This window comes from Myxine glutinosa, chromosome 3 (assembly GCF_964187855.1).
Source record: "Myxine glutinosa chromosome 3, kmMyxGlut1.1, whole genome shotgun sequence".
In the NCBI taxonomy this organism is placed as follows: Eukaryota; Metazoa; Chordata; class Myxini; order Myxiniformes; family Myxinidae; genus Myxine; species Myxine glutinosa.
The window spans coordinates 133,544,835-133,570,469 of NC_136263.1; the positions used below are offsets into that span (position 1 = coordinate 133,544,835).

Here is a 25,635-nt window from a genome sequence, read left to right on the forward strand (position 1 = left end):
GTAATAAACCACTGAATAAAACACTGCAGGGGAAGTTTGAAACATATTTAAATAATATTTAACAAAACAGTGAAAAAAATCTGGGAAGAGTCCCTGAAGTGAGGGTGTGGATCTGAGAAAGAAGGAGAAAGGGTTAGATGAGTATGGTGGAAACTAGAGTTGGAAAGGTGAGTATCGGCTGGAGAGTTAGAAGAAAAGGAGATAAAGGGGGTGGGTCAAGAGAACAAGCACGTGGTCCACGAGGAGAGAAGGAAATAATATGTAATTTTTTTGGTTGTTTTTTACAATTTTATTTAAAACGTTCGACAAAGGGTAAGATATTCGGGGGAGTTAGGGGGAGAAAAGAAAATCAAAGAAAAAAACAATACAGCAAAGCAAAGAACTTAAATTCACAAAACACCGACGGGGGGAGGGAGCCGAGAGGGACCAGGTCGCGCACGCGGTACCAACAGAAAACGATTAATTACACACAAGTTTGCACGAATTACAAACCAAAACCTAACGAGAAACACACAGTAACACATATACATACAGTAAAATAACCAGTGGAAATTTGACAAAGACACGAATGGGAAAATACTTAAACTTTGATGCCGTGGAGAGCTCGAAGGACACTTCCTCGCCCGAGGAACCAGAAGCGGAAGTGAAGCAGAAAGCACATTAACTATTTGCAGAAGAATAACAATTCAAGCAGAAGCAGAAAGCGTACATCAAAATAAATAACAATTTGACACACATGAGGTACCTATTGAAAAGGTCCATCAGTTAAATGTGTAAATACGTAATAGCTCTCAATACATCAACATATCTTATTCCAAGAATTCCTCTCTTTAAAACTTTTTATATCTTCTCTTGTTTCGTCAGTTTTTATTTTGTTTCACCATACTTTGTTACAGTATGAAAACCAGCAAAAAACGTTCTGGGAGTGGGAAACGATTGGCCTTCCCTGCCCTCCTTGGTCAGACATAAGAGGGTCTGTTCCTTTGTTGAAGGAGAGCTTCATGCCACCCTTGCACTGGGAGTGGGATGGTGATTGGCACTTACAACCTGAAGAAAGGTGAGCACAGGTGTACAACATAAAGTCCGTTTCAGGGTCAAGGTGTAGTGTTATTAAAAAGGACAGTATTGGACCAAACAATACTAAAGAGTATCACGTCATGGACAATTCACACCAAATATGTACACTACCAGTCAAAAGTTTTAGAACACTTCAATTTTTCCAGTTTTTATTGAAATTTAAGGAATTCAAGTCCAGTGAATAACCTGAAATGGTACAAAGGTAAGCAGTAAACTGCTCCCGGTTAAAAAAAAAACTTTAGGTTAGCAAAAAGAGGAAAATAATGTAAATTGCACAGTCATATTGTAAAAAAAAGGCCTTCTTCAGGGAACAAGTATTGGGTTAACAACTTACAGCTGTTCTGCAGCAATGTAAGTAAATTAAGCCTTGAAAGTTGATGCAAACAATTCCTACAGGTGTCCCAACCTCTGCTGATTACCTGATTACAAACCTCCTGTCTGAATATAAGCAGTATTTGAACAGACTGTTATTACACCCTCTGTAGCATTATTTGGACAATATATTGCACTGCAGGAAGTAGTATATTGGAAAGTGGAGCAAACTCTGACAGGAAGAGGTCTGGCAGACCCAAAGCCACAACCGAATCAGAAGACAAGTTTCTGAGAGTCAACAGCTTGCGTGATAGGCAGTTCACAGGACAACAGCTTCAAGCACAGCTTAACACTGGTCGAAGTAAGCAAGTCTCAGTTTCAACTGGGAAGAGAAGACTTCGAGCTGCAGGTTTGACAGGTCAAGTGGCAGAAAGAAAGCCATTGCTAAGATGAAAAAATAAGAAAAAGAGGCTTGCCTGGGCCATGAAGCACCGCCAGTGGACTACTGAAGACTGGAAGAAGGTCTTATGGACCAATGAATCAAAATTTGAAATCTTTGGTTCATCACACAGGGTTTTTGCATGCCGTCAAGTAGGCGAAAGGATGGTTCCTCAGTGTGTGACACCAACTGTCAAACATTGAGGAGAAAGCTTGATGGCCTGAGGCTCTTCTTTTTTTTTTTTTCTTTCTTTTTTTTTTTTGTATACAGAGTCGAGGCTCGTGAAAGAGCTAACATTTATCAAACAAACAAATCAAACAAACAAGCAAACAAAGTATATAAAAAGGGGAGCGGTCGACAAGATGGGGAGAGAAGGGGAGGAAGCACACAAACACAACATTTGAGAGCAGGGACATCGGGAGATGTGTGGGAGGTAGAGGGCCTGGGGGGAGGCAGGATAGGTATAAAACGAAAGGACACCAAGGACTTCAGCTGTTTTGATCTGGCTGGATACAGAGTCGGCGACTTGCACAGAGTGACTGGCACCATGAACCAAAAGGGCTACCACAGCATTTTCCAGCGCCATGCAATACCCTCTGGTGTATGCCTATTTGGTCAGGGGTTCACCCTACAGCAAGATATTGACCCTAAGCACACCTCCAGTCTATGACAAAACTACCTTCGAGGAAAAGAACAAGACGGTAGGCTTCAAATCATGGAATGGCCAGCACAGTCTCCAGACTTAAACCCCATCGAGCTGGTTTGGGATGAACTGGACAGAAGGGTGAAAGCAAAGCAACCTACAAGTGCAACACATTTGTGGGAAATTCTGCAACAGTGTTGGGAAGAACTTCCCGAACAATATTTGATTTCCATTGTAGAAAGAATGCCACGGGTGTGTTCGGCGGTTATATCTGCAAAAGGTGGCTACTTTGCTGAGTCAAAAATTTAAATTAAATTTTGTTAAACAAAATGATTCTATGATTTCTTTTTTTATCTCGAATTGTTTATTTGTTCTATGCTTAATTTCAGAGTTCATTGAGACATTAAACTGCGTAAATTTCAATAAAAACTGGAAAAATTCAGGTGTTCTAAAACTTTTGACCGGTGGTGTATATTGTATAAATCCATGGAAAATGCAGAAAATCGTGAGAAAAAGAGAAACAAAGTTGCATGAACCTTGAAGGAATTTATTGCAGTAATTCCTGGCAATGAATGAATAATTGAATGAATAGTTATAGCATGTGTGAATGAATGAATAATTTTGGCTCGTCATTTCTTTTTCTGTGTATGTACCTAGCTTGTTGGCGTCAGAAGATGCTGGGCACCAGCAATTTGTGGAAGAGGTTTTTGACAACCAGATGCGTGGTTTTGGTGGTTATTGGAGGAAGGCGGAGCAACAATATACAAATGTAGTAAGTCGGCAGGATACTCGCCTGCCCAAATACTTATTACCACCCCTCACCATAATCCCCCATCCCCTCCCTGCCCTCTAACACCTTCCCATGCACTCATCGACTACACCAACCAGTTTTCAAATCATTCAGTCAGATTGTTGAGGAATGCAAAATGAGTCAAACAAACAAACACACAAACAAGAAGACGTCATGCAGAGCACGATACTTGCAAAATCCACCCCCTTCAATCCCACGAAAAAAGGTCCAGCAAAATCCAGCAAATTGTCCATTTCATCAAAATCAAAATTGACGATGTTGATCAAAGCTCAGGTTAATGGGATGAAAAGTGATGATTTTAGAAGTATGACCTCGAGTTGACCTTTGACCATTTGACATCAAAAATAGTTGGTTTCCCTATTTAGTGACTCAATGTGCAAATGCTGTTCAATTTTCAAGTCAATCGGATGAAAATTGACAGGTTTTTTTCAGATAAAAAGTGATGATTTTGGAAGTTTGACATTGAGTTGACCTTTGACCTTTTGACCTAAAAAATAGTATGTTTCCCAATTTAGTGACTCGATATGCAAATGCTGTTCAATTTTCAAGTCAATCGGTTGAGAATTGACGGCTTTTTAGATGAAAATTGATGATTTTTTAAATTTGACCTTGAGTTGACCTTTGACCTTTTGACCTCAAAAATAGTGTGTTTCCCAATTTAGTGACTCGATATGCAAATGCTGTTCAATTTTTAAGTCAATCGGATTTAAAATGGCGATTTTAGAAATTTGACCTCCAGCTGACCTTTGACCTTTGACCTCAAAATCAATAGGCTTCTCAATTGGGACGACTTGTACAACTTGGTGAAGTTTCGTGACGATCGGTTTAGAATTGTGATCTGTAGGCCGGTGACAAACAGACAAACAGACAGACAAACAGACAGAACCACAAACGGAACCGACCAATTTACTTGAAAAATCTTCGATTTTGCAAGCACCTAGAAGACGTCATGCAGAGCATGATACTTGCAAAATCCGCCTCCCCCCCCCACCCCCCAAAAAGGTTTCCATTCATTCAACAAATTGTCCATTTCATTAAGATCAAAACTGACGATCTTGATCAAAGCTCGGGTCAATAGGATGAAAAGTGACGATTTTTCAGATGGAAAATGATGATTTTAGAAGTTTGACCTTGAGTTGACCTTTGACCTTTTGACCTCAAAAGTAGTTGGTTTGCCAATTCAGTGAGGCACTATACAAATGCTGTTATATTTTCAAGTTGATCAGATGAAAAGTGACAATTGTTCAGATGAAAATATATGATTTGGTAAGTTTGAACTTGAGTTGACCTTTGACCTTTTGGCCTGAAAAAAATAGTTGGTTTTCCTACTTAGTGACTCAATGTGCAAATGCTGTTCGATTTCCAAGTCAGTCAGATGAAAATTTATGGTTTTTCAGATGAAAATTGATGATTCTGGAAGTTTGACCTTGAGTCGGCCTTTGACCTTTTGACCTCAAACATAGTTGGTTTTCCAATTTATTGACTCAATATCCAAATGCTATTCAATTTTCAAGTCAATCGGATTCAAAATGGCGATTTTAAAAATTTGACCTCCAGATGACCTTTGCCCTTTGACCTCAAAATCAATAGCCTTCTCAATGGTGACGACCTCTACAACTTGGTGAAGTTTCGTGACGGTTTAAAATTGTGACCTGTACGCCGGTGACAAACAAACAGACAGAATAACAAATGCAACCGACCAATATACTTGAAAAAATCTTTGATTTTGCAAGTAACAAACACACAAATAGACACTTCTTAAATTATAGTATGGCTTTGCTTGTTTTTCTGCAGAATGGAGAGCCATCTTTGTCAAAACATGAGATAGCGTGCCCACCCGGCTGGGTTGTTGAAGAAGATTGGACAGTTGATCTGCATCGTGCTGTGGATGAGCATGGTTGGTGTATCTTTTTTGGAATACGTGTGTGTGTGTGTGTGTGTGTGTGTGTGTGTGTGTGTGTGTGTGTGTGTGTGTGTGTGTGTGTGTGTGTGTGTGTGTGTGTGTGTGTGTGTGTGTGTGTGTGTGTGTGTGTGTGTGTGTGTGTTTCACTCTGTCTATGTGTCTGTCCGTCTATGATCGAGGAACTTCATTTGAATTCCATATTTTGAACATTGAAGAACACAAATCGGCTTGATTTGCACTTTCAAAAACCTGCAGCTTTGCAGTACTCTCGTTCTGAATTTTAAAAGATTGTACGGAGGGAGTCTCATCCCGAGCATGCATGCGCACAACAGCGCAATGCAATTTCTTCATTTTGTCTGTCTGGCAGTCAAAAAAAAAAGAAAAACATTCCAAAAGGAATCTTACTGTTTTTAGACTCAGGATAATGCAACCTTCACATACACGGATTATTCTTACGAGTCCTTATGGATCGCCAACTCGTAGTCAATCACAAGCATCCGTAGATAACTCGTCACAACTCGCAACAACTTTTGACATGTCAAAAATCATCTTCCGTTATTTACGGATGCTTGCGATTGACTACGAGTTGGCGATCCGTAAGGACTCGTAAGAATAATCCGTGTATGTGAAGGCACCCTAAGGGATAACAAACAAGACGCACAAATAACAAATTTAACATGTTGAATAAGGTAGTGTAAAAGACATGTTTCCCAAATGCATCAACAGCAGTAAACTTTTGCTCCAGCCCATAAAAAATTTATTTGAATTGATTGATATATTTTCGACACTTTAGAACACAAATGGCTTTGTTTGTACTTCCAAAAACCCCTAAGTATAGCATTACTAAGACTTATAGTCTCCCAGGAAAGACTGGGTGGCGACCAGGAATAGGCTGGTGACGCTGGAGAGACAGCATCGGGGGCAGGTGGCCTTGTCGGAGCCGGATGGGTTCTGTGCCTAAGGTGGGTGAGGCGAAGGTACAGCAATGCAGTGCCTTTGAAAAGGGGACACGTAAGACGGCCGGGAGAAACAGCCAGGTAGCAAGCCACAGTGTTGTATGTCCTGGGGTTGTACTTCAGCAGGGAAAGGATGTGAGGAGGAGAGTGAAATGGCCAGGTATGGGAGAAAGGGAAGTATAAAGGTGGGTGTTTGAGTGTTCCACCATGTTTGTTTGATGCTGTGGATTCTGGATGTGGAGGCGATTTTGTTATTGTAGTCTGCATTCGCACTGGCTGGGGGTGGGGGTATGTACGCATCCAGGTGTAGTTGCTGCATGTGGATGTGTATGTGCCCCTGCTGGCCCACCTTAGGTGACCGTATTGAGGTTGAAGGGCCGAAACGGGATGACGCTGAGGACCTCGACTGAGGACCCGGTCAGTGCGGCACACATGTGAACAGCTGTGTTTTGAACTTATATATATATATATATATACAGTCACGTGAAAAAGTAAGTACACCCCATGTAAAGTTTTGGCTTTTTCAACATATTTCAACATACAGCTATTTGATCTTCATTTCAACAATATTGATAGATGAAGGTGATATAATATAACAAATATCATGCAACATTTACATTTTGTAGTCCATTGTATAATTTAAATAAACATAAATGCAAATTTCGCATGTGGAAAAAGTAAGTACACCCTTGGCTCTAATAGGTGGTATTGCCCCCCTTTGGCAGAAACAACCCCAAGTAGGCGTTTCTTATAACTGTCTACCAGTCTCTGACATCGACTGGGTGAAATTTTTGCCCACTCCTCCATGCAGAATTCTTTCAGCTGTGCGATGTTTGAGGGGTTTCTTGCATGCACAGCTCGTTTCAAATCCCCCCACAACATCTCGATGGGATTTAGATCCGGGCTTTGACTTGGCCATTCCAGAACCCTCCATTTCTTTCTTTTCAGCCATTCCTTGGTGGATTTACTGGTATGTTTAGGGTCATTGTCATGTTGCAAGGTCCACCTTCGGTTGAGCTTAAACTTTCCAACAGACGGCCTCACATTATCCTCAAGTACCCTCTGGTACAATGAAGAATTCATAGTGGATTATATGATGGTGAGCTGCCCAGGCCCTGATGCAGCAAAGCTGCCCCAAACCATAATATTTCCACCACCATGCTTTGCAGTTGGTATCAGGATCTTGTGGTCAAATGTTGTCTTTGGTTTTCACCAAACATGTCTTCTGGTACTGTGGCCAAATAGCTCTACCTTTGACTCATCTGTCCAGAGCACATTGTTCCAGAAGTGCTGGTCTTTGCCTCGGTGTTCATTGGCAAACTTTAGTCTTGCCCTGATGTTTTTTTTGGACAGCAAAGGTTTCCTCCTGGTACACCTCCCATGTAGATCAAATTTGTGCTGCCTCTTTCTAATGATAGACTCATGCACTTTGACATCAACAGTGGCAAGAGATACCTGTAGGTCCCGTGATGACATTCTGGGGTTCTTAGAGACTTCTTTCAGCATCTTGCGGTCTGCTCTCAGGCTGAACTTGCTGGGGCGGCCTGGCCTGAACAAGTTGGCAGTTGGTTGGAATCTTCTCCACTTGTAGATGATCTTCCGGACAGTCGAATGATTGATTTCAAATTGTTTGGAGATCTTTTTAAATCCCTTCCCAGACTCATAGGCATCTATATCCTTCTTTCTGAAGGCCTCAGAGAGCTCTTTTGATCTAGGCATGGTGACACCGCACACTTCAACAACAAAGAGCAAACCAAACTAAATGTCTGAGGTTTAAATAAGACTGGTTCCTCCAAGATCCTCTCTAACGATGTTCTAATCATTTGCACCTGAGCTGGTGCACCTTATTCTAATTTTAGGTATTTGAAGTAGTGATAAATGTAGGGGTGTACTTACTTTTTCCACATGCGAAATTTGCATTTATGTTTGTTTAAATTATACAATGGTCTACAAAATGTAAATGTTTCATGATATTTGTTATATTATATCACCTTTATCTGTCAATATTGTTGAAAGGAAGATCAAATAGCTGTATGTTGAAATGTGTTGAAAAAGTCAAAACTTTACATGGGGTGTGCTTACTTTTTCACGTGACTGTATATACTAGCTTGGCTCGGTTCACTGCCTCAACAAGCGTCGTTACTGAGGAACGTGCTTATTTTAGCTGAGAATAATGACTGTACCTGAGTTGCGGTGTTGTGATGATTTACACCAATCATAATACAAACAATTATTTTGCACAAATGTGTTTGTTGCGTTTGTGATATTACATTTTTATAGGCAATTTAGGTTGGAGATTGAGGTTGAAGGTTTTTTTTTTCAAGAAAGAACCCCTCAGCACATACATAGGGGAGGAGTAGGTGCAGACTGGAAGTTTGGGACGATTACACCTCACCACCACCTAATTCAAAACACCTCACCACCAAGTAATTTAAAACACCTCACAACCACGTAATTCAAAACACCTCACCACCACGAAATTGAAAACACCTCACAGCCATCAAACACGAAATATAAACACCTCACAGCCACAACACACGTAATAAAAACACCTCACAGCCATAAAACACGTAATAAAAACATCTCACAGCCATAAAACACGTAATAAAAACACCTCACAGCCACAACACACGTAATAAAAACACCTCACAGCCACAACACACGTAATAAAAACACCTCACAGCCACGAAATTAAAAACACCTCACAGCCATAAAACACCTAATAAAAACACCTCACCACCACGAAATTAAAAACACCTCACAGCCATAAAACACGTAATAAAAACACCTCACAGCCACGAAATTAAAAACACCTCGCAGCCATAAAACACCTAATAAAAACACCTCACAGCCATAAAACACGTAATAAAAACACCTCACAGCCATAAAACACGTAATAAAAACACCTCACAGCCATAAAACACGTAATAAAAACACCTCACAGCCATAAAACACGTAATAAAAACACCTCACAGCCATAAAACACGTAATAAAAACACCTCACCACCACAAAATTAAAAACACCTCACAGCCATAAAACACGTAATAAAAACACCTCACAGCCACGAAATTAAAAACACCTCACAGCCATAAAACACGTAATAAAAACACCTCACAGCCATAAAACATGTAATAAAAACACCTCACAGCCATAAAACACGTAATAAAAACACCTCACAGCCATAAAACACGTAATAAAAACACCTCACAGCCATAAAACACGTAATAAAAACACCTCACAGCCACAACACACATAATAAAAACACCTCACAGCCATAAAACATGTAATAAAAACACCTCACAGCCACGAAATTAAAAACACCTCACAGCCATAAAACACCTAATAAAAACACCTCACCACCATGAAATTAAAAACACCTCACAGCCATAAAACACATAATAAAATTATCTCACAGCCATAAAACACGTAATTCAAAACACCTCACCACCATGTGATTTAAAAACACCTCACCACCATGTGATTCAAAACCACCACAACATTATTTTAAAAACTTCACAACCATGGAAACAAAAGTTTGAGGGAGTCGTTAAGTGACAACACAGACACTGCCCAGATGTGTGATATATAGATAAATGACTGTACCCGACTGTACTTACTTTTTCCACATGCGAAATTTGCATTTATGTTTATTTAAATTATACAATGGACTACAAAATGTAAATGTTTCATGGTATTTGTTATATTATATCACCTTTATCTATCAATGTTGTTGAAATGAAGATCAAATAGCTGTATGTTGAAATATGTTGAAAAAGTCAAAACTTTACATGGGGTGTACTTACTTTTTCACATGACTGTATATATATATATGAGGAGAATAGAACCATGTTCCACACCTTGAGTTCAAGAGATAACAAGATTTAATGATGAACCAATATCACAGCGCTGTGGAGGGTGTAAGAGTCATACCATTCACAATTGAACAGCATGGCCACATACACTCCTAGAAAATTGGCAACCCAGAGTTTCTTTATATACACAAAATTATACAAAAAATCTCCGCTGAAAAATGAGCATGGACAAAGGAAAACTGGCTCGACATCTCCCACCGAGACCCTATCTTCTTTGGCATGAGCAAAGGGAAAGATGCGGGAGAAAGAGCACAAGAGCACCGTGACATTCTCAAAACTTATCTTCCATGCTGGCTTTTGGTCAAGGACAGAGAGACGCGTTTTCACGAGGGGGTCTAACAGAGCAAGCAGTTTCACTATCTTTCTACATTCCTTGGCACAGTTGGAAAATATAGCATAGTTAAAAAGCAAGAGGGAACATAGTAAGCTTAATCCTTTTCACAAAGCAACCATTATTAAATGCAAACCACAATTACATAAGGCACAATAAAAGGCATGATCTCGACATTCCCCCATTTGGTCTCTACGAGACTACGTATCACAGAGACCAGGCCACATCGGCTTTATTTGCAAAGCAAAAGAGAATAGTGTTATATGTGGCCACATCGGGCTTTATTGAGTGTTGTATGTGTGTCCTCCCAAGGGCATGCCACGCACATAAAGTACCCCGCATGCACGCTTGAAAGGTGTGTCATGTTGTGCGTGTTTGGAACATGAAGGTCCAGAACATGAAGATTTATTAACTTTTCAGATCCGCAACGAAGGCGCCTGGTCCGGCCAAGGATGTTGCCCGGGGGGGTCTAACAACCCACCCTTGGAGCAGCGTAGGTGCGGCTGAAATCCCCCCCAATCGAAGGGCTCCCCGTCCTCGCACAGACCCGGTCCTTGCCGATCTTCGAAGTTAATCGACGTCCATGCTGTTGTTCTGAGGAATACATAATGTAATTAATATCTTGTGTCACGTGTTCCTGGTCAGAGTACAGAGCATTACAATTCAAAGTAAAGAGAGAGACTTCCTTTTGTGTCAAAGACGTTCATGGACGCATAATCAGCTTGTGGAACCAGAGTATCAGTGTCAGGTCCTTTGGCAGCCAGACCCAGCATTGCAGTCAGATCCATAGTCGGATCAAGCGGAGATGTGCAGCTGTGTGCTTATAATACATAAGAAGCATTAGCCAATTCCCGCAGGGGATTTACAACAAAATCATCACAATAAATCAAATAAATCAACAGTCTTCTGATGCGCCGGTCACATCGGCATCGCCCAGGGGCTCGTTCAGGTCGACGGCCTCGGCGGTCAAGATCATGGTCTTCCGATGGCGGTTTCTTCATCGTCCATCCTGAAAAATACTTTCTTACACACACCATGATCAAATTCCTAGCCCCCCGTCCCACCAATTGGCATTTAGTTACCTTATCTCTCAGATGGTTGGCTTATTCATAGCCGCATTTCCTGTGTCGTGTCTGGAAATTCAAATGCCATATTTACTTTCACCAATTTCCGAAAATACCTTCCTTTTAATCATCTATCCCTACATCTAATAATACATGATTTACCAACCATTTCCCCCCCAACCATAATCGGTCAATGGAAATAATCGGTATTCTCCCCTTCAAAATTTCACTGTTATCCTATCAATACCTGGACATTTTTTCCCTTCTTTCCTAGATACGCGAATTTCACACCAGTATATACCCACTGGAAAAATTATCTGAAAAATATCGAAATCGTCTCCAAGTTCTCTAGCTAATCTCCGTCCGCAATCACCAACTCTACCCTCCTGTGCATTTTGCCTTAGGTTTTAGAACCTAGAGTCTACCAAAACAACAACAACTAGCCTCCCAAAGCCATTTCCCTGCAAGAGCGGGGGTTAGCCTTGCGGTCCCCATGACAATCTTCTTCATTTTGCTCTATCACCTCCCTTTGAGCAATAATTCAATTGATGTGATTCCCACGTACCTGGTGGAGTTCTGTTCACCTGGTCTGCAGAGCCGTGATCCAATCTTCACCAGCCCCCAATCACCTCCTCGATTGGGGTCATTCTGCATGTAGCAATCTAACGCAACGTTATTAAACGAAATTCACAACTTTACATTCATTGGTCCCCCCAGTGCAAGTCAACCCCTTGTATCACCTTCTTATCACAAAAACAACAGTCCATAACTAACCACTTTCCTTTATTTCCTGTCTTTTCCATTAACTTTTTACAACCTTTTCTTCTACTTCCTCAACAATTCCTGCAGTCACCTGTCATTGACAAATAATCCATCTGAGTCGACTTTCCAATCCAATCATCTTTGCACTTTCCACGACCTTCTTCACACTTCCTCCCAAACCTTTCCTTCAGACACAACCCACGAGTTATGAATACAATTTCCCCTTTCAGGCACGTGTCTAGCCACTCACAAAGTGTCCACAAGACAATGTCACCATATTTCACACCTCGGACCAGCCAGGGGTCCCTTGAGAGATGCATCCTCAGGTTAAAATCACCTCAGCTCTTGAGAGCTCAATTTTGTTCCATGGCCTATTCTGACCCATCTTGGCCCACCACCACCTCTACCTTCTGCTAAGCAAGAGGCAGGAGCATCATTACTCCCTCTTCCCTCTGCCCACCATAACTGGCAGACAGACAATGGCGAGCCACAAGCCCCAATGTTCTTAAACAGACAGATTCAACAACATCCAATAAGTGAATTCATTTTCCCAGAACTCATTCCCCTTTCCAACCAACATTTACACCTAAGCTTTAGGAACATGCCTTGTTCCAGGTGTGTGCGCATCCACATCCTTAAATTGGCCGACCCCCATTTGTATCCCGGCTGCCCCACCACCTGGAGCATGGTTACCCCCCAAAATGACATTGCACGAACCCTTTCAATACCTGTCTAAACCTACTACCATTTAACGACGCTTCCCCATACACTGTTATGGCCCCATCTGGATTTTTCAATCTTCATTTCAATTTAAATTCAACCCGATTTCCTCCAATTCCTCCCTACAGCATCACATGCACCTGTTACAGTGAATATATTTCCCCTGCCCCCTCCCCTTACTCAGGAGCCATCATTTTGATAAAATCATTTGAAAAATAGCCAATGGCAATCCATTCTGTTCAGATTGCGTGCTCCCAACAGAATACTGGATCCCAACCTCCAACCAAGCCACTGTTTCTCCGAAACAGTTCCAATTGTTTTCTTTTTCCCCCGCACACAAGACAGTCCAAGCCAGCAACTGTACACAAAGATATCCCAGCACGCCGTGACCTTCACACCCCCACCAAGCTAGCATTCCCAAAAACAAACCCATGTTGTCTTTTTTTCCAGTCATACAAACCAAAGTACACTTTTGTTTGCACATGTACTTTAACCACGATTATATGAGACTCAACACCAGGACTGCTCCGTGGAGCAAGGCACCAGAGACAACTCCCCTCTCCACCTGGACTTACCCCAGGTAGAATTTGGCTACCTACAGAGAAAGTACTTGCACAACACATTTACAAACCAATTCGTCCCCTCGTTGTATTAGGGGACATCTCGAATGTTCCACCACAATTCACAGCAGGTGACCACCCACCTGCCCTTGAAGTCCTTCTCAGTCATCTTTCCCACGAAAATGTAATCGATTTGTCTGACGCACCACGTCTGTTCAGCAAATTTTTGAGACACACAAGCATGTCATAACACATGGGCTGTCCAATTCTGAAATCTCACGAAACCTTTTCTGAGGGTCAAATGTAACAGACAGACAGACCGGCAAATAGGCAGGGGCAAATCCCGAGGCCCCAGACACCATCACCACACACATACCCCGCATCACATAGGAGTATCAACATTTGTCATAGGAGTATCAGCTTAAAATATCCACCCACTCTGATCCTCCAGAGCTGAGGAAACCAGCCAACCTGAGCCGGACAGCAAATGCCATATGTCTTCGTCTCAAATCGAGGGCAAAATTTTCACAATGGCAAACAATTAATATATTGTCCACATTCATCTTGGTCACCCCAACCCATCCTGGCTCTCCCCAAGAGCTCCGTGTCCGGACAGACAGACAGATAAACAGACCGGGTGAAACCATAACAATCCATCCTTCCGATTGGACTCAGCACACATGCCGCCCGCTCACCAGTCATGTACACTCAGCACCCATAAATGGCACACGCCAGCATCACGTCATTCTTGCCTTTATTCAACGCATTCCGCAATCCCAAGTCAAATCCCAAAACAAATTAAAACAGACGTCATCTTAAAAAATACAACTTGCCTCTGCAAGAGGGGTCTCACTAAAATCCGAAATGGAGCGAAATGGACCTCAAAATAACCAATAACTTCCCCACAGCCTTTCTAGGGAGGCGTGCTCTATCATGCAGCACCCTTTACCTGGTGCACACCTTCCGCACATTCCTCCCGCTCCCAGGCTTCGTTGCACACCTGACCATCGCACACACTCGTCGTTCGCACACTCCATTCCAGGTGTGCATTCCTTCTCACCTGCCACAACCAACTCGTACTCCGTGCCACTCTCAGCACCTTCCCTGTGTCTTTGCACCAATGCATCTCCAGGATGCATTACGCAACCCATCCACACATCATTCGCACGGTGTGAGCCACATCATATACCGACAGTTGAAACCTCGACCGTTTTCATCCTTCGGATGAGTGTTCGACCCACATTGTCTTCTCCAATACTTTCCCCCATCCGCCTGTGGGGCAGCTTGTCTCGCATTATCTGCCCTGAGACCCATATGCATTTTCATAACTAAATCATACCACCATCGCTTGCCTGGAAAGCCGTTGTCCGGCGCATTGATCAACACAAATGTGCCGATGCATCGTCCAGCTGCCATTCCGCATCACATCCGTACCTCGGTCTTGCAACTGCCATTCTCTATTTCATCCGCTGTAGACAACCTCATTCACCTCATTCAGAGAGACCTCATCCACACTATACATCATTCATTGTATGGACAATGGACAAGAACAAGACTTCCTGTTGGCACCGGAAATTCATTATTGTCTTGAAATCCTACATTCAACCACGTCAATCGCCTCATTTAATATACTTCGCGTTACTATCAACGTTAATTCAGCATTCCTCTTATAATTCCATTATCAAACAATGTATTCCTCATGATATTGCATGGCAGGAGTCACATGCGACCACTATACCGACATGGCGCATAGCACACCGCATGAAGCACCTTGCTGGCAAGGCATGAACGACTCACGTGTAGGAAAGTTGAAGTGGCCCACAATGCATTTGGGCACACATCCTCCAAGCAACCTCATAGCAGGGTTCTCCCCCGTACTCACGCATCTTCCTGTTCCATAATGCGCCTTTCTCTCCAGACGGCTCTCCCACACTCGTCCGTCTCAATCCCAACTGCACCTGTTCACAGGATTTTTGGGTCTCTCCCAATCTTCTGCTTATCTCGCCGGCCTCCATGCTAGCCGGGCTGCATCCCCATGCGGCAACTCCACACGTTATTCTTTCCCTCATCTTCAGTTTTTCATAAAGGTGCAACCACCCGATGCGGCTGGTTGCATCATTTTCTTACCTGGCTCATTTTAATCCTTTATTCGCCTGACTCGGCCACCCGAATGCGTCGAATACACGCACTCCGTCTCCAGAACTCAAATCATTCTAGTTTACTTCAGATTGAGTATTACTCCGACATACCTTAATCTCCCTTAAGATATTTAATTAACGTGCACGGAACATTTTCCCATCCATGCGCCCAGGCGGTCGCTCCCAGCGCACGGCAGCACGACCCCCATTTGCAAGAAGCAGCTCGTGATGCGTACAAGGCGCAAGGAAGCGCCCCGAGGCCATCCACCGAAAAATCCTGCCTTTTAGTTTACCGCGCCGATATTTCCCTAATCCGGTCCTCCCGCGGCGCTAACTCGCGGTCAATGCTTGTATAGCGCTTCTAACTTGTCTAACTTATCCTGGCCATCCTCCTTGGGTCCCCTCCGTTAGTCCGCAGCCAATACTTTCTCTGGTTACTATCAACCCCATCAACTCCATCTTGTCTCTAGACTGCCCTGCCTGGGAAGTTCTTGGCTTTACCAAGAAGTCCCCCCTTTTTGCTAACTGACCCCCATTTCTTGGTTCATCAATAGACGACTTGTTACCCGAGCCAAATAGGCCTGTACTTACACACCAGATTCCAATTTTGTTCGTGATCCAAGCACGGAACGACGAAATGGGAAACAGACAGCCTGGGTGAGTAAACGGAGCTCAATTTGGAAAGACCCCTCAGTATGAAAGCTCGCGTTATTCGAATCAGTGCTGGCCAGCCTCTCCGCTGTCTCCACAGGGTCTGCCTCCCAAATATCGCTCAGAGTCGGATCCCACTCCTGACACCAAACTGAGGAGAATAGAACCATGTTCCACACCTTGAGTTCAAGAGATAACAAGATTTAATGATGAACCAATATCATAGCGCTGTGGAGGGTGTAAGAGTCATACCATTCACAATTGAACAGCATGGCCACATACACTCCTAGAAAATTGGCAACCCAGAGTTTCTTTATATACACAAAATTATACAAAAAATCTCCGCTGAAAAATGAGCACGGACAAAGGAAAACTGGCTCGACATCTCCCACCGAGACCCTATCTTCTTTGGCATGAGCAAAGGGAAAGATGCGGGAGAAAGAGCACAAGAGCACCGTGACATTCTCAAAACTTATCTTCCATGCTGGCTTTTGGTCAAGGACAGACAGACGCGTTTTCACGAGGGGGTCTAACAGAGCAAGCAGTTTCACTATCTTTCTACATTCCTTGGCACAGTTGGAAAATATAGCATAGTTAAAAAGCAAGAGGGAACATAGTAAGCTTAATCCTTTTCACAAAGCAACCATTATTAAATGCAAACCACAATTACATAAGGCACAATAAAAGGCATGATCTCGACATATATATATATATATATATATATATATATATATATATATATATATATATATATATATATATATATATATATATATATATATATATATATATATATACTGAAACGCAAAATAAACTTACCACTTGTTTGAAATGTAATAAAATTGTAACAGTTCAAAATAAAACAAACCAACAATTGCTAATTGAAACATTGGCATTTTATTGATGACATGTCAAGTTTTTGACCAAGATACACTATCTCATCAGTTTGTTCTACAGTACAGAACAGCACAGGGTGCAATGTCAGTCCCCTTTCAATAGCGTGTGTAGCCACCATTGTTTTGGATACAGGCAGTGCATCGTCGGCATATACTGCCTACCAGTCTTTGGATGGATTGCTGCTGGATTCTGTCCCACTCAGTCCTCAATGTCTGAAGCAGCTCTGCCTGTGTCCTGGCCCTGCCAACTACGCGTCTCCCAAGCTCATCCCACAAGTGCTCTATGGGATTCAGGTCAGGGGAGAGCGCAGGCCACTGCATGGTGTTGATGTTCTCGCCTTGGAGAAATGCAGTGGTAAAGCGAGCAGCATGGGGACGAGCGTTGTCATGCTGAAAGGTTCTCAGTTCTGGGTGGTCTAGCAGGAATGGCAGCAGATGAGGTCGCAGGATGTTATCCACATACCGCTGGGCGTTAAGATTCCCATCCAAAACCACCTGTGGCGTCCTGTACCGGCCTGATATGGCGGCCCACACCATCACACTTGGGCCACACCACCTGTTGGCTTGACGCACGCAACAATCGGCATATCGCTCGCCAGTTCTTCTCCAGACACGCTCACGCCCATCAGGACTGTCCACACAGAACCCTGACTCATCGCTGAAAGCGACCTCGTTCCACTGCGCCAAGGTCCGCCGCTGATGCTGCTAGCACCATCTCTGTCGGTTGCGGCGATGGGCAGCCGTCATCACGGGGCCTCTGTACGGTTTTCTGGCAGTCAGTCCATAGTCATGCAGTCGTCTTCGTGCAGTATCATTGGAGATCCGTGGGTTTGCACGCCCCGGAGTTTCTGCCGCAGTGCGGGATGCTGGACGGAATCGATCCCGCAGGTGACTTCGGACCATCTGCCTGTCCTGCCTTGCAGTGGTGACTCTTGGCCTCCCTGATCGAGGTCTGTCATCTGCAGAGTTGTGGAGGGTGTCTCTGTCCACCAGGGCCGATATCATCTGGTGTGAACAGCCAAGGCGACGTGCCACCTCACGGTAGCTCAGTCCGCCTTGCAGCATGCCTAGGGCACGCTGCCGTTGATCCCTTGACAATCGTGGCATGTTGATTGAAATGCCCATTTTGCACTGGCCTTTTTAAAGCCAATATCAAGACATCATGTGCAGCTCATTAAAATCATCCCATACCCCTTGGCTAATCACTGACAGTCAAAACGGCTGTTCAACAGCTGTGCTATGAAGTGACCATTGAAGGTTCAAGTGACCATCCGTGACCGTTTTGTCTGACAGTGAGGACACTATTGTCCACAAATAAGTTCACACATTTACTACACGCAGTGTTATTGTTGATATTTAAAGGTTTCAAAGGTGGTCAGTTTCTTTTGCGTTTCAGTATATATATATATATATATATATATATATATATATATATACACGTATATTGTTGCGGATCTCGAGCCCGTCGACGTACTGAGGGGGGATTAAGCCCTTCTCCCCCTCAAGCTTCGAGTCCACGAGGCCGCTACCCACTCTACACTCGTAGGGGTGGATTGCTGAGCAATTCCAACCGCCAAACCCGCAGCAAGCACGTGGAAGGGTTTCCAGTCAATAACCGAGTACCTTCGATACACACGCCGCCGCGAGGATGGGGGCTCACGAGTCACGCTGGTCTGATACGCCCGAGCAGTTTGCGTGTCGTGTAACTCATGCCGTTAATTACTAGGAACCCGATCGAGTGGTTTTATCTCGTGCAATGCGTGGCACGCGTGGCACAGGCCAATAGTGAAGAGATGAAAACGGCCAAGTTGGAAACAAGCGCAGGTTTATTAACAAATGTACACTGGTGAGAGAAAAGAGACACAGAAGAGAAACTTAACATTCCTTACTTACGTTTCCCAGACAAAGGCCATCTGACTCGCTCGGGGAAGGGGAGGAAGAAGAAGACGTGCACAAAGCACGGCCGCTTAGTGCAGCTCGCCCCGGACGGCCCGTTGGGCGTTCCCCTCGAGGATGTTCGTAGCAGGGACATCGGCCTCAGTTGGGCACGAACGGGAATCCACGCAGCGAGTCCCGAAGCCAGTGAGGCAAAGCGCACATGCAGGGAGTCCAGGCAGGGAGATCGTCAGATTACAGGGCCAACGAGAGAGATCGTCCTGCGAGAGCCTGAATCCCAAGAGAGCGAGAGCAAAAGAGAGACCAGAGCAAGGGAGAACGGGGGTAGCAGAGAGAGAGTTCGGGGTCCAGGCCACAGAGAGAGAGTTTGGGGGTCCAGGCCACAGAGAGAGAGTTCGGGCGTCCAGGCCACAGAGAGAGAGTTCGGGGTCCGGGCCGGGTTTTATAGCCCCCGGAGTCCCACCAGAATGTTCCAAAGGCCTCCACAGGCCGCCGGGGGTCACGTGTCATGATAGCCCCCCATCAGTTACACCCCTCAGTTCTCATTTGCCGCTGTTGCTGGCCACTCCCCTTTAGCTCCCATTGGCTGTTTGCTGCCTACCAGCCTCGCCCTCCGGCTCCTCCCTCGGGCCTCCTCGACTTGTCCCAGGCCCACCACATGGCATTCCAGGCTCAATGAGGCCTACCCTTACTTACCTGCCTCAATGCATATTAACACTGGGAAGGAGACTATACTTCACATTTAATAAGAAATAACTGGCTAATCAAGGTTACATGTTGTGGTGCAACTAACCAAAAGGGGCCTTTATTTCCAAAACCACAACAATATATATATATACAGACAGTAATACCCTGGCCTACGTCATTAGTTGGTTCCATAAGCCGTGACGTAACTCGGTTTTTGACGTAAACCGGGCGTAATGTCTTTAAAATGCCTTAAAATGAAGACAAACACCGTAATTCGTAAAACTAGAATAAATAACTGGAGGAGGCTGCGGCTTCGCCCTGAATCTTTTCCACTCCCCGTCGGGAGTCCCTCCATTGTTTTCTATTGGTCGGGTCTTCTCCTCGAACGGGGTGACCAGCACGGACGTGTCGACCGTGAGCTGGCTTGTGTGCGGGGTGGCTCCGTGGCCCGCTTCACCACGGCGTGCTTTACCCAACGTGTCCGAGCAGTTGCACCGGTGGTCGTGTCGTGTCGTGTGTGACGAATGAACGAGCTCAGGGTTCCGTGAACCCGGCCGCCCCGGGGATCGACGCTCGCCTCCGAGTCGTAGGCGTGCCCCGTCTTTCCTCGAGCGGCCAAAGTTGCTTGCTTCTTTATTTTTGGATGATGCAATATACGCAGAAACGACGATGTACAGGCAGGCATTTGCAAATCCATGCACATGTGCACATGCACACGTCGATCGGTTCTTTACAAGGATATGCATCAACAACAACTTGCTACACCCTGCACCACAGATGTCAATTTCCAAACAATTTACCTACTCCCTCTACCTAACCTTAAACTACCCTCTCCGGGTATTCGTGAAGGGGTCCATCCTCCCCCATCCACTCCTTCGCACCATGCACTCCACACCACTCAATCCCCACTACTCACTCCACACACCATTTATTCCCACACACCAAGTATTCTCTCCATTTATCCACTTGCATCCCATGCAAGTCAATCACTCAACACCATTACACATGTCCTCAATACACCACTCATACACTTTCTCCGGTCATCCCAGACCATTGCCTCATTTCACCAAGTTCAACGATAACCAGATTCTCTCACACACAACCATTCTCGACCAATGCCTCATTTCACCAAGTTCATTCCAAAGATCCTTATTCAATTCCTCATTTGCGCCTAAAGCTCATCCTCATACTCACACACATGATACACCAAGATACACCAAGAGCGGCTTCAGCTTGAAGTCGCCGGTGCAATTACCCCCAATAGTGGGGCGGCTTAGCCCAAATATTCAAAAGAATTGTGCATTTTGTGATACAAGCACCAAATTTGGCACAAATGTACATTAATATGTTGCGAACATTTTCAGATATTGGGCCACTTGAAATTCCGTAATTTTTTTTTTCAAATTTTTTCAAATTTCGTAATTTCAAATTTTTCGGGTGACACCATCACAATTTCGGTCTTCGAGGCCGGCCGATAGGCAAAGTGTGACCGGAAGGGACGAGGTTCTCCTGACCACGTGGCCCTCGATCTGGGAAGCGAGAGGCGTTCCATTAGTGGACGCGCCCCTCACGCCCGACTTTTGGGCGGCCCCGGCAGGCCGTTTGTTTTGACGTTCCGTGACAGGCCCCGCACCCCCACCTCCGGGCCGACCGGAAGCTTGTGCTGAGTACATCATACCTGAACAACTCAGTGAGGCAGAACACAGCAGTGCACACCAGGGTGACCCCTTCAGTGCATAAACCAATTAACCTGTCCACTGCAGGGCATATAGAAATGAAGTTATTTTCTGCATATAATAATAATATAAGTTCAGTTCTATATAACAATTTCTGTTATCACCACTACCACTACAACTACCACTACTACAAGCTTTGTCTGGAATTTTGTGGACTAACAGACAAACAGACATACAGACAAGCTGGGATCAAAACATTACCTCCTTCCACCATTGAGTGTAGAGGTAAACATCATGGAAATTATATCATGCCCTAGATTTAATTCATGCTTACCCGTGTATTTGCTTCACTGGTTCACAAGGTCTTTTGCATACATGTAATTCAGACTCTCGTCTTCATTGCTGACCACACAATGTTCGCAACATATTAATGTACATTTGTGCCAAATTTGGTGCTTGTATCACAAAATGCACAATTCTTTTGAATATTTGGGCTAAGCCGCCCCACTATATAGGCCGGCCTCGAAGACCGAAATTGTGACGGTGTCACCCGAAAAATTTGAAATTACGAAATTTGAAAAAATTTGAAAAAAAAAATTACGGAATTTCAAGTGGCCCAATATCTGAAAATGTTCGCAACATATTAATGTACATTTGTGCCAAATTTGGTGCTTGTATCACAAAATGCACAACAGGTTTGCTATGCTGCTACACTACAAGCATTAGCGTTAGCCGCTCCTTCGCGACTTTGTAGCCTGGCATGGTCTTCTCCTCCTTCAAGATAAAGGAGATGATGATGTAAGAGTGATGTAAAGTCACACGTAATGACGTTCGCTGAACTGAAATTTACTCTAGAAGAGTGGCGTAAAGTCGGATTTGACGTCGGTCGAAATGGCGTAAAACGGGGTATGACATATATATATATATATATATATATATATATATATATATATATATATATATATATATATATATATATATATATATATACAGTGGTACCTCGGCTTACGAGTGCCCCAACGTACGAGTTTTTCGAGATACGAGCCGTCGCTCGGGCGGTTTGCTGCTTTGGGATACGAGCCGAGATCCGATGTACGAGCTCAAAAAATTTATTTTTTTGAATTTTCCGGTTGTGGCTTCCGGTTCCGGTCACGCAGTTATCTTGCCGTGAAAGCATCTCTGCCGTGTATCGCTGCTGTTTTGTTTGTGAAAGTGGTTTTTTCTGTAAAATTTCGCGTTTTCAACCATGGGTCCGAAGAAAGTGAGTGCCAAGGGTGGGCCTGAGAGGAAGAAGAGGATGATGAGTTTGGATACGAAACACGCAATCGTCGAACAACATGAGCGAGGTATGCGTGTTGTCGACTTGGCGAGGCAGTACGATCATACTACTTCGACGATATGTACGATTTTGAAGCAGAAGGAGTCGATAAAGGCTATAACGCCAGCCAAGGGCGTTACGACCATTTCAAAGCAACGGACCTCTGTCCATGAAGAGATGGAGAAGTTGTTGTTTGTGTGGTTGACGGAAAAGCAGCTCGCAGGAGATACCATGACCGAGAGCATCATTTGTGAGAAGGCACGAGACATTTACAGGGATTTGGTGCAGCAGACGGCGGGAACATCAACGGACGAGGCATCGGAAGAGTCATTCAAAGCCAGTCGGGGATGGTTTGATAATTTTAAGAAGAGGACCGGCATTCACTCCGTCGTCAGGCATGGTGAGGCAGCAAGCTCGGATGTGAAGGCAGCCGAAGAGTTTATTATAACTTTTGCCGAACTGATAAAAGCGGAAGGATACATCCCCCAGCAAATCTTCAACTGTGACGAGACAGGGCTCTTCTGGAAAAAGATGCCGAGGAGGACGTATATAACGGCAGAGGAGAAGAGCATGCCAGGCCACAAACCCATGAAGGATCGGTTAACCCTTGCACTGTGTGCGAATGCGAGTGGCGACTGCAAGATTAAGCCGCTACTGGTATATCACTCTGAAAACCCCAGAGCGTTTAAGTCTCATAAGATCCTTAAAGAAAAACTGCAGGTTATGTGGAGAGCAAACGCAAAGGCGTGGGTTACCAGGCAGTTATTTGTGGAGTGGGTAAACCTGGTCATTGGTCCTGGCATCAAGAAGTACCTTTTGGAGAATAAGCTACCCCTGCAAGCCCTTCTCGTCCTTGACAATGCTCCCGCACACCCACCAAACCTCGTAGACGACATCCTTGAAGAATTTGCATTCATTAAGGTCCGCTACCTTCCACCCAACACCACCCCTATCCTGCAGCCCATGGACCAGCAGGTGATTTCCAATTTCAAAAAGCTCTTCACCAAGCACCTGTTCCGGCGCTGCTTTGAGGTTACGGAGAGCACAAACCTCACCCTTCGAGAGTTCTGGAAGGATCACTACAATATCGTGGCCTGCCTCAGAATTATCGACATGGCCTGGCAGGGTGTTACAAGGAGGACCTTAAACTCTGCATGGAAGAAGCTGTGGCCTGAGGTTGTGTCCGAAAGTGTTAGTGCTACTGAGGAAGTGTTAGTGGTGGAGGAGATTGTGTCCCTCGGAAGGTCCATGGGCCTGCAAATGGATGAAGACGACGTTAACGACCTCGTCGAGAAACACAATGAGGAACTGACAACGGAGGAATTAAAGGAGCTACAGCAGCAGCAGAATACGGAGGTTTTGCAGGAACTAAACGCGGAGGAGCCAGAGGCGGAGGAGGTTATCGCGACAAGTGAGATAAAGGAAATGTTGGGAATGTGGGAGAAAATTTCAGAATTTGTTCAAAAGAAACACCCTGAAAAAGTTGCAACAGGTCGTGCGTTGGCGCTGTGTAACGACACTTGCCTCACTCATTTCCGAAAAATTTTGAAAGGGAGGAAGAAACAAACCTCGTAGGACAGGTTTTTAGTGAAACGCCCGGCAAGTGAAAGCGAGGACAGTGTGGCGAAAAAGGCAAAAGGTATCTCCTCCACCTCTGCCAGCATCTTCGTCTGATCTTCAAGGTAAATACATACAGTACACTTAATAAAACCAGTTTATTTCTTTACATTCTCTTGTATTATGTACAGTATATACGAGGTCGTGCTTGTTTATACATTATTTGTTATTTATAAAGTACATTTTTGTTATTTAAAAGCACCTAACAAAAAAAATTGGTGTTTTTTTTTTGAGGCTGGAACGGATTAATAGCATTTCAATGCATTTGAATGGGAAAATTTGCTTTGACTTACGAGCGATTTGGCTTACGAGCTCCGTCACGGAACGGATTAAACTCGTAAGCCGAGGTACCACTGTATATATATATATATATATATATATATAACGGGTGGGCTTCAAAAAATCAAAATGCAGATTTTCTCCGGGACATGGTCTATTTTTGTTCCTTTTGGTGTCAAAGGAAACCACACCAAATGTGAATGGAATCCAATAATATGTAGGGGTGCCACATCAGTGATGAATTTTCCCCCATGCAAAAATAGGAATTCCCATTTTTTGGGCTGTATATACACAAAATAAATACATAATTATATATATACATTAAATATAATATTAAAAATAAATATATAGTAAATATACATTAAATAATAAATATACATAAATACACATTATTCATTATATATATACAATATATTATACATACAGTTTTGAGACTTCCTATGATCACTATCTGGGCAATTTTCATGCATGTTTTGTACAGGTTCCCAGGGTCAGGGGTACGCTTTTTTAGTGTGTAATATGTAGGCCTAACTTATTGACTGTGGCTCTTTTGTAGAGAGTGACCCTGTGGAGTAAGAATTAACAGGATTTTACCCACATTCTTGCGTATTTTGCAGATATGGCATGTGCTAGTAGTACCAGTGTTTCATTGAAAACTCGGGCTCAGGATAATGTGTATCTCATTGGGTCCACTTCTGGAGATGCCATCAAAGGTGCCAAGCTCCCGACTGTGCATCAATCTCTTGTCCTGTTTTTCCATCACCTGAAGAAGGAGAATCGCACTGCCCGGGAGAGTGCAACCCTCACCATTGAAGAGGTTGTGAAGTTCTGGGAAAAAGCTCACCTACCTACAACGACGAAGCAGCACTGCATCCATCGTTTGGAGAGGCTATATGAAGAATGGAGGAGCCTCCAAAAAGGTGCAAAGCGGGGTGGTGCGACCCAAGAGAAAAAGGAAGCATCCTTCAAGGCCTCCTTGGAGAAGACGTTTGATCTTAGGCATGCAGATTCGGAGGCCATAATCAC

The 25,635-nt window shown here is 44.0% G+C and overlaps 1 protein-coding gene across 1 annotated transcript in view; it reads left to right on the forward strand.

The window, feature by feature from the left end:
• The window catches only part of LOC137424161 (myoferlin-like), a 281,368-nt gene that overhangs the window by 98,492 nt on the left and 157,241 nt on the right, over nucleotides 1-25,635 (forward strand). Inside the window, exons 12-14 of the mRNA XM_078773618.1 lie at nucleotides 897-1,057; nucleotides 3,129-3,243; nucleotides 5,077-5,179. Of these exons, the coding sequence (XP_078629744.1) occupies nucleotides 897-1,057; nucleotides 3,129-3,243; nucleotides 5,077-5,179 (379 nt within the window). The remainder of the gene's footprint in view (nucleotides 1-896; nucleotides 1,058-3,128; nucleotides 3,244-5,076; nucleotides 5,180-25,635) is intronic.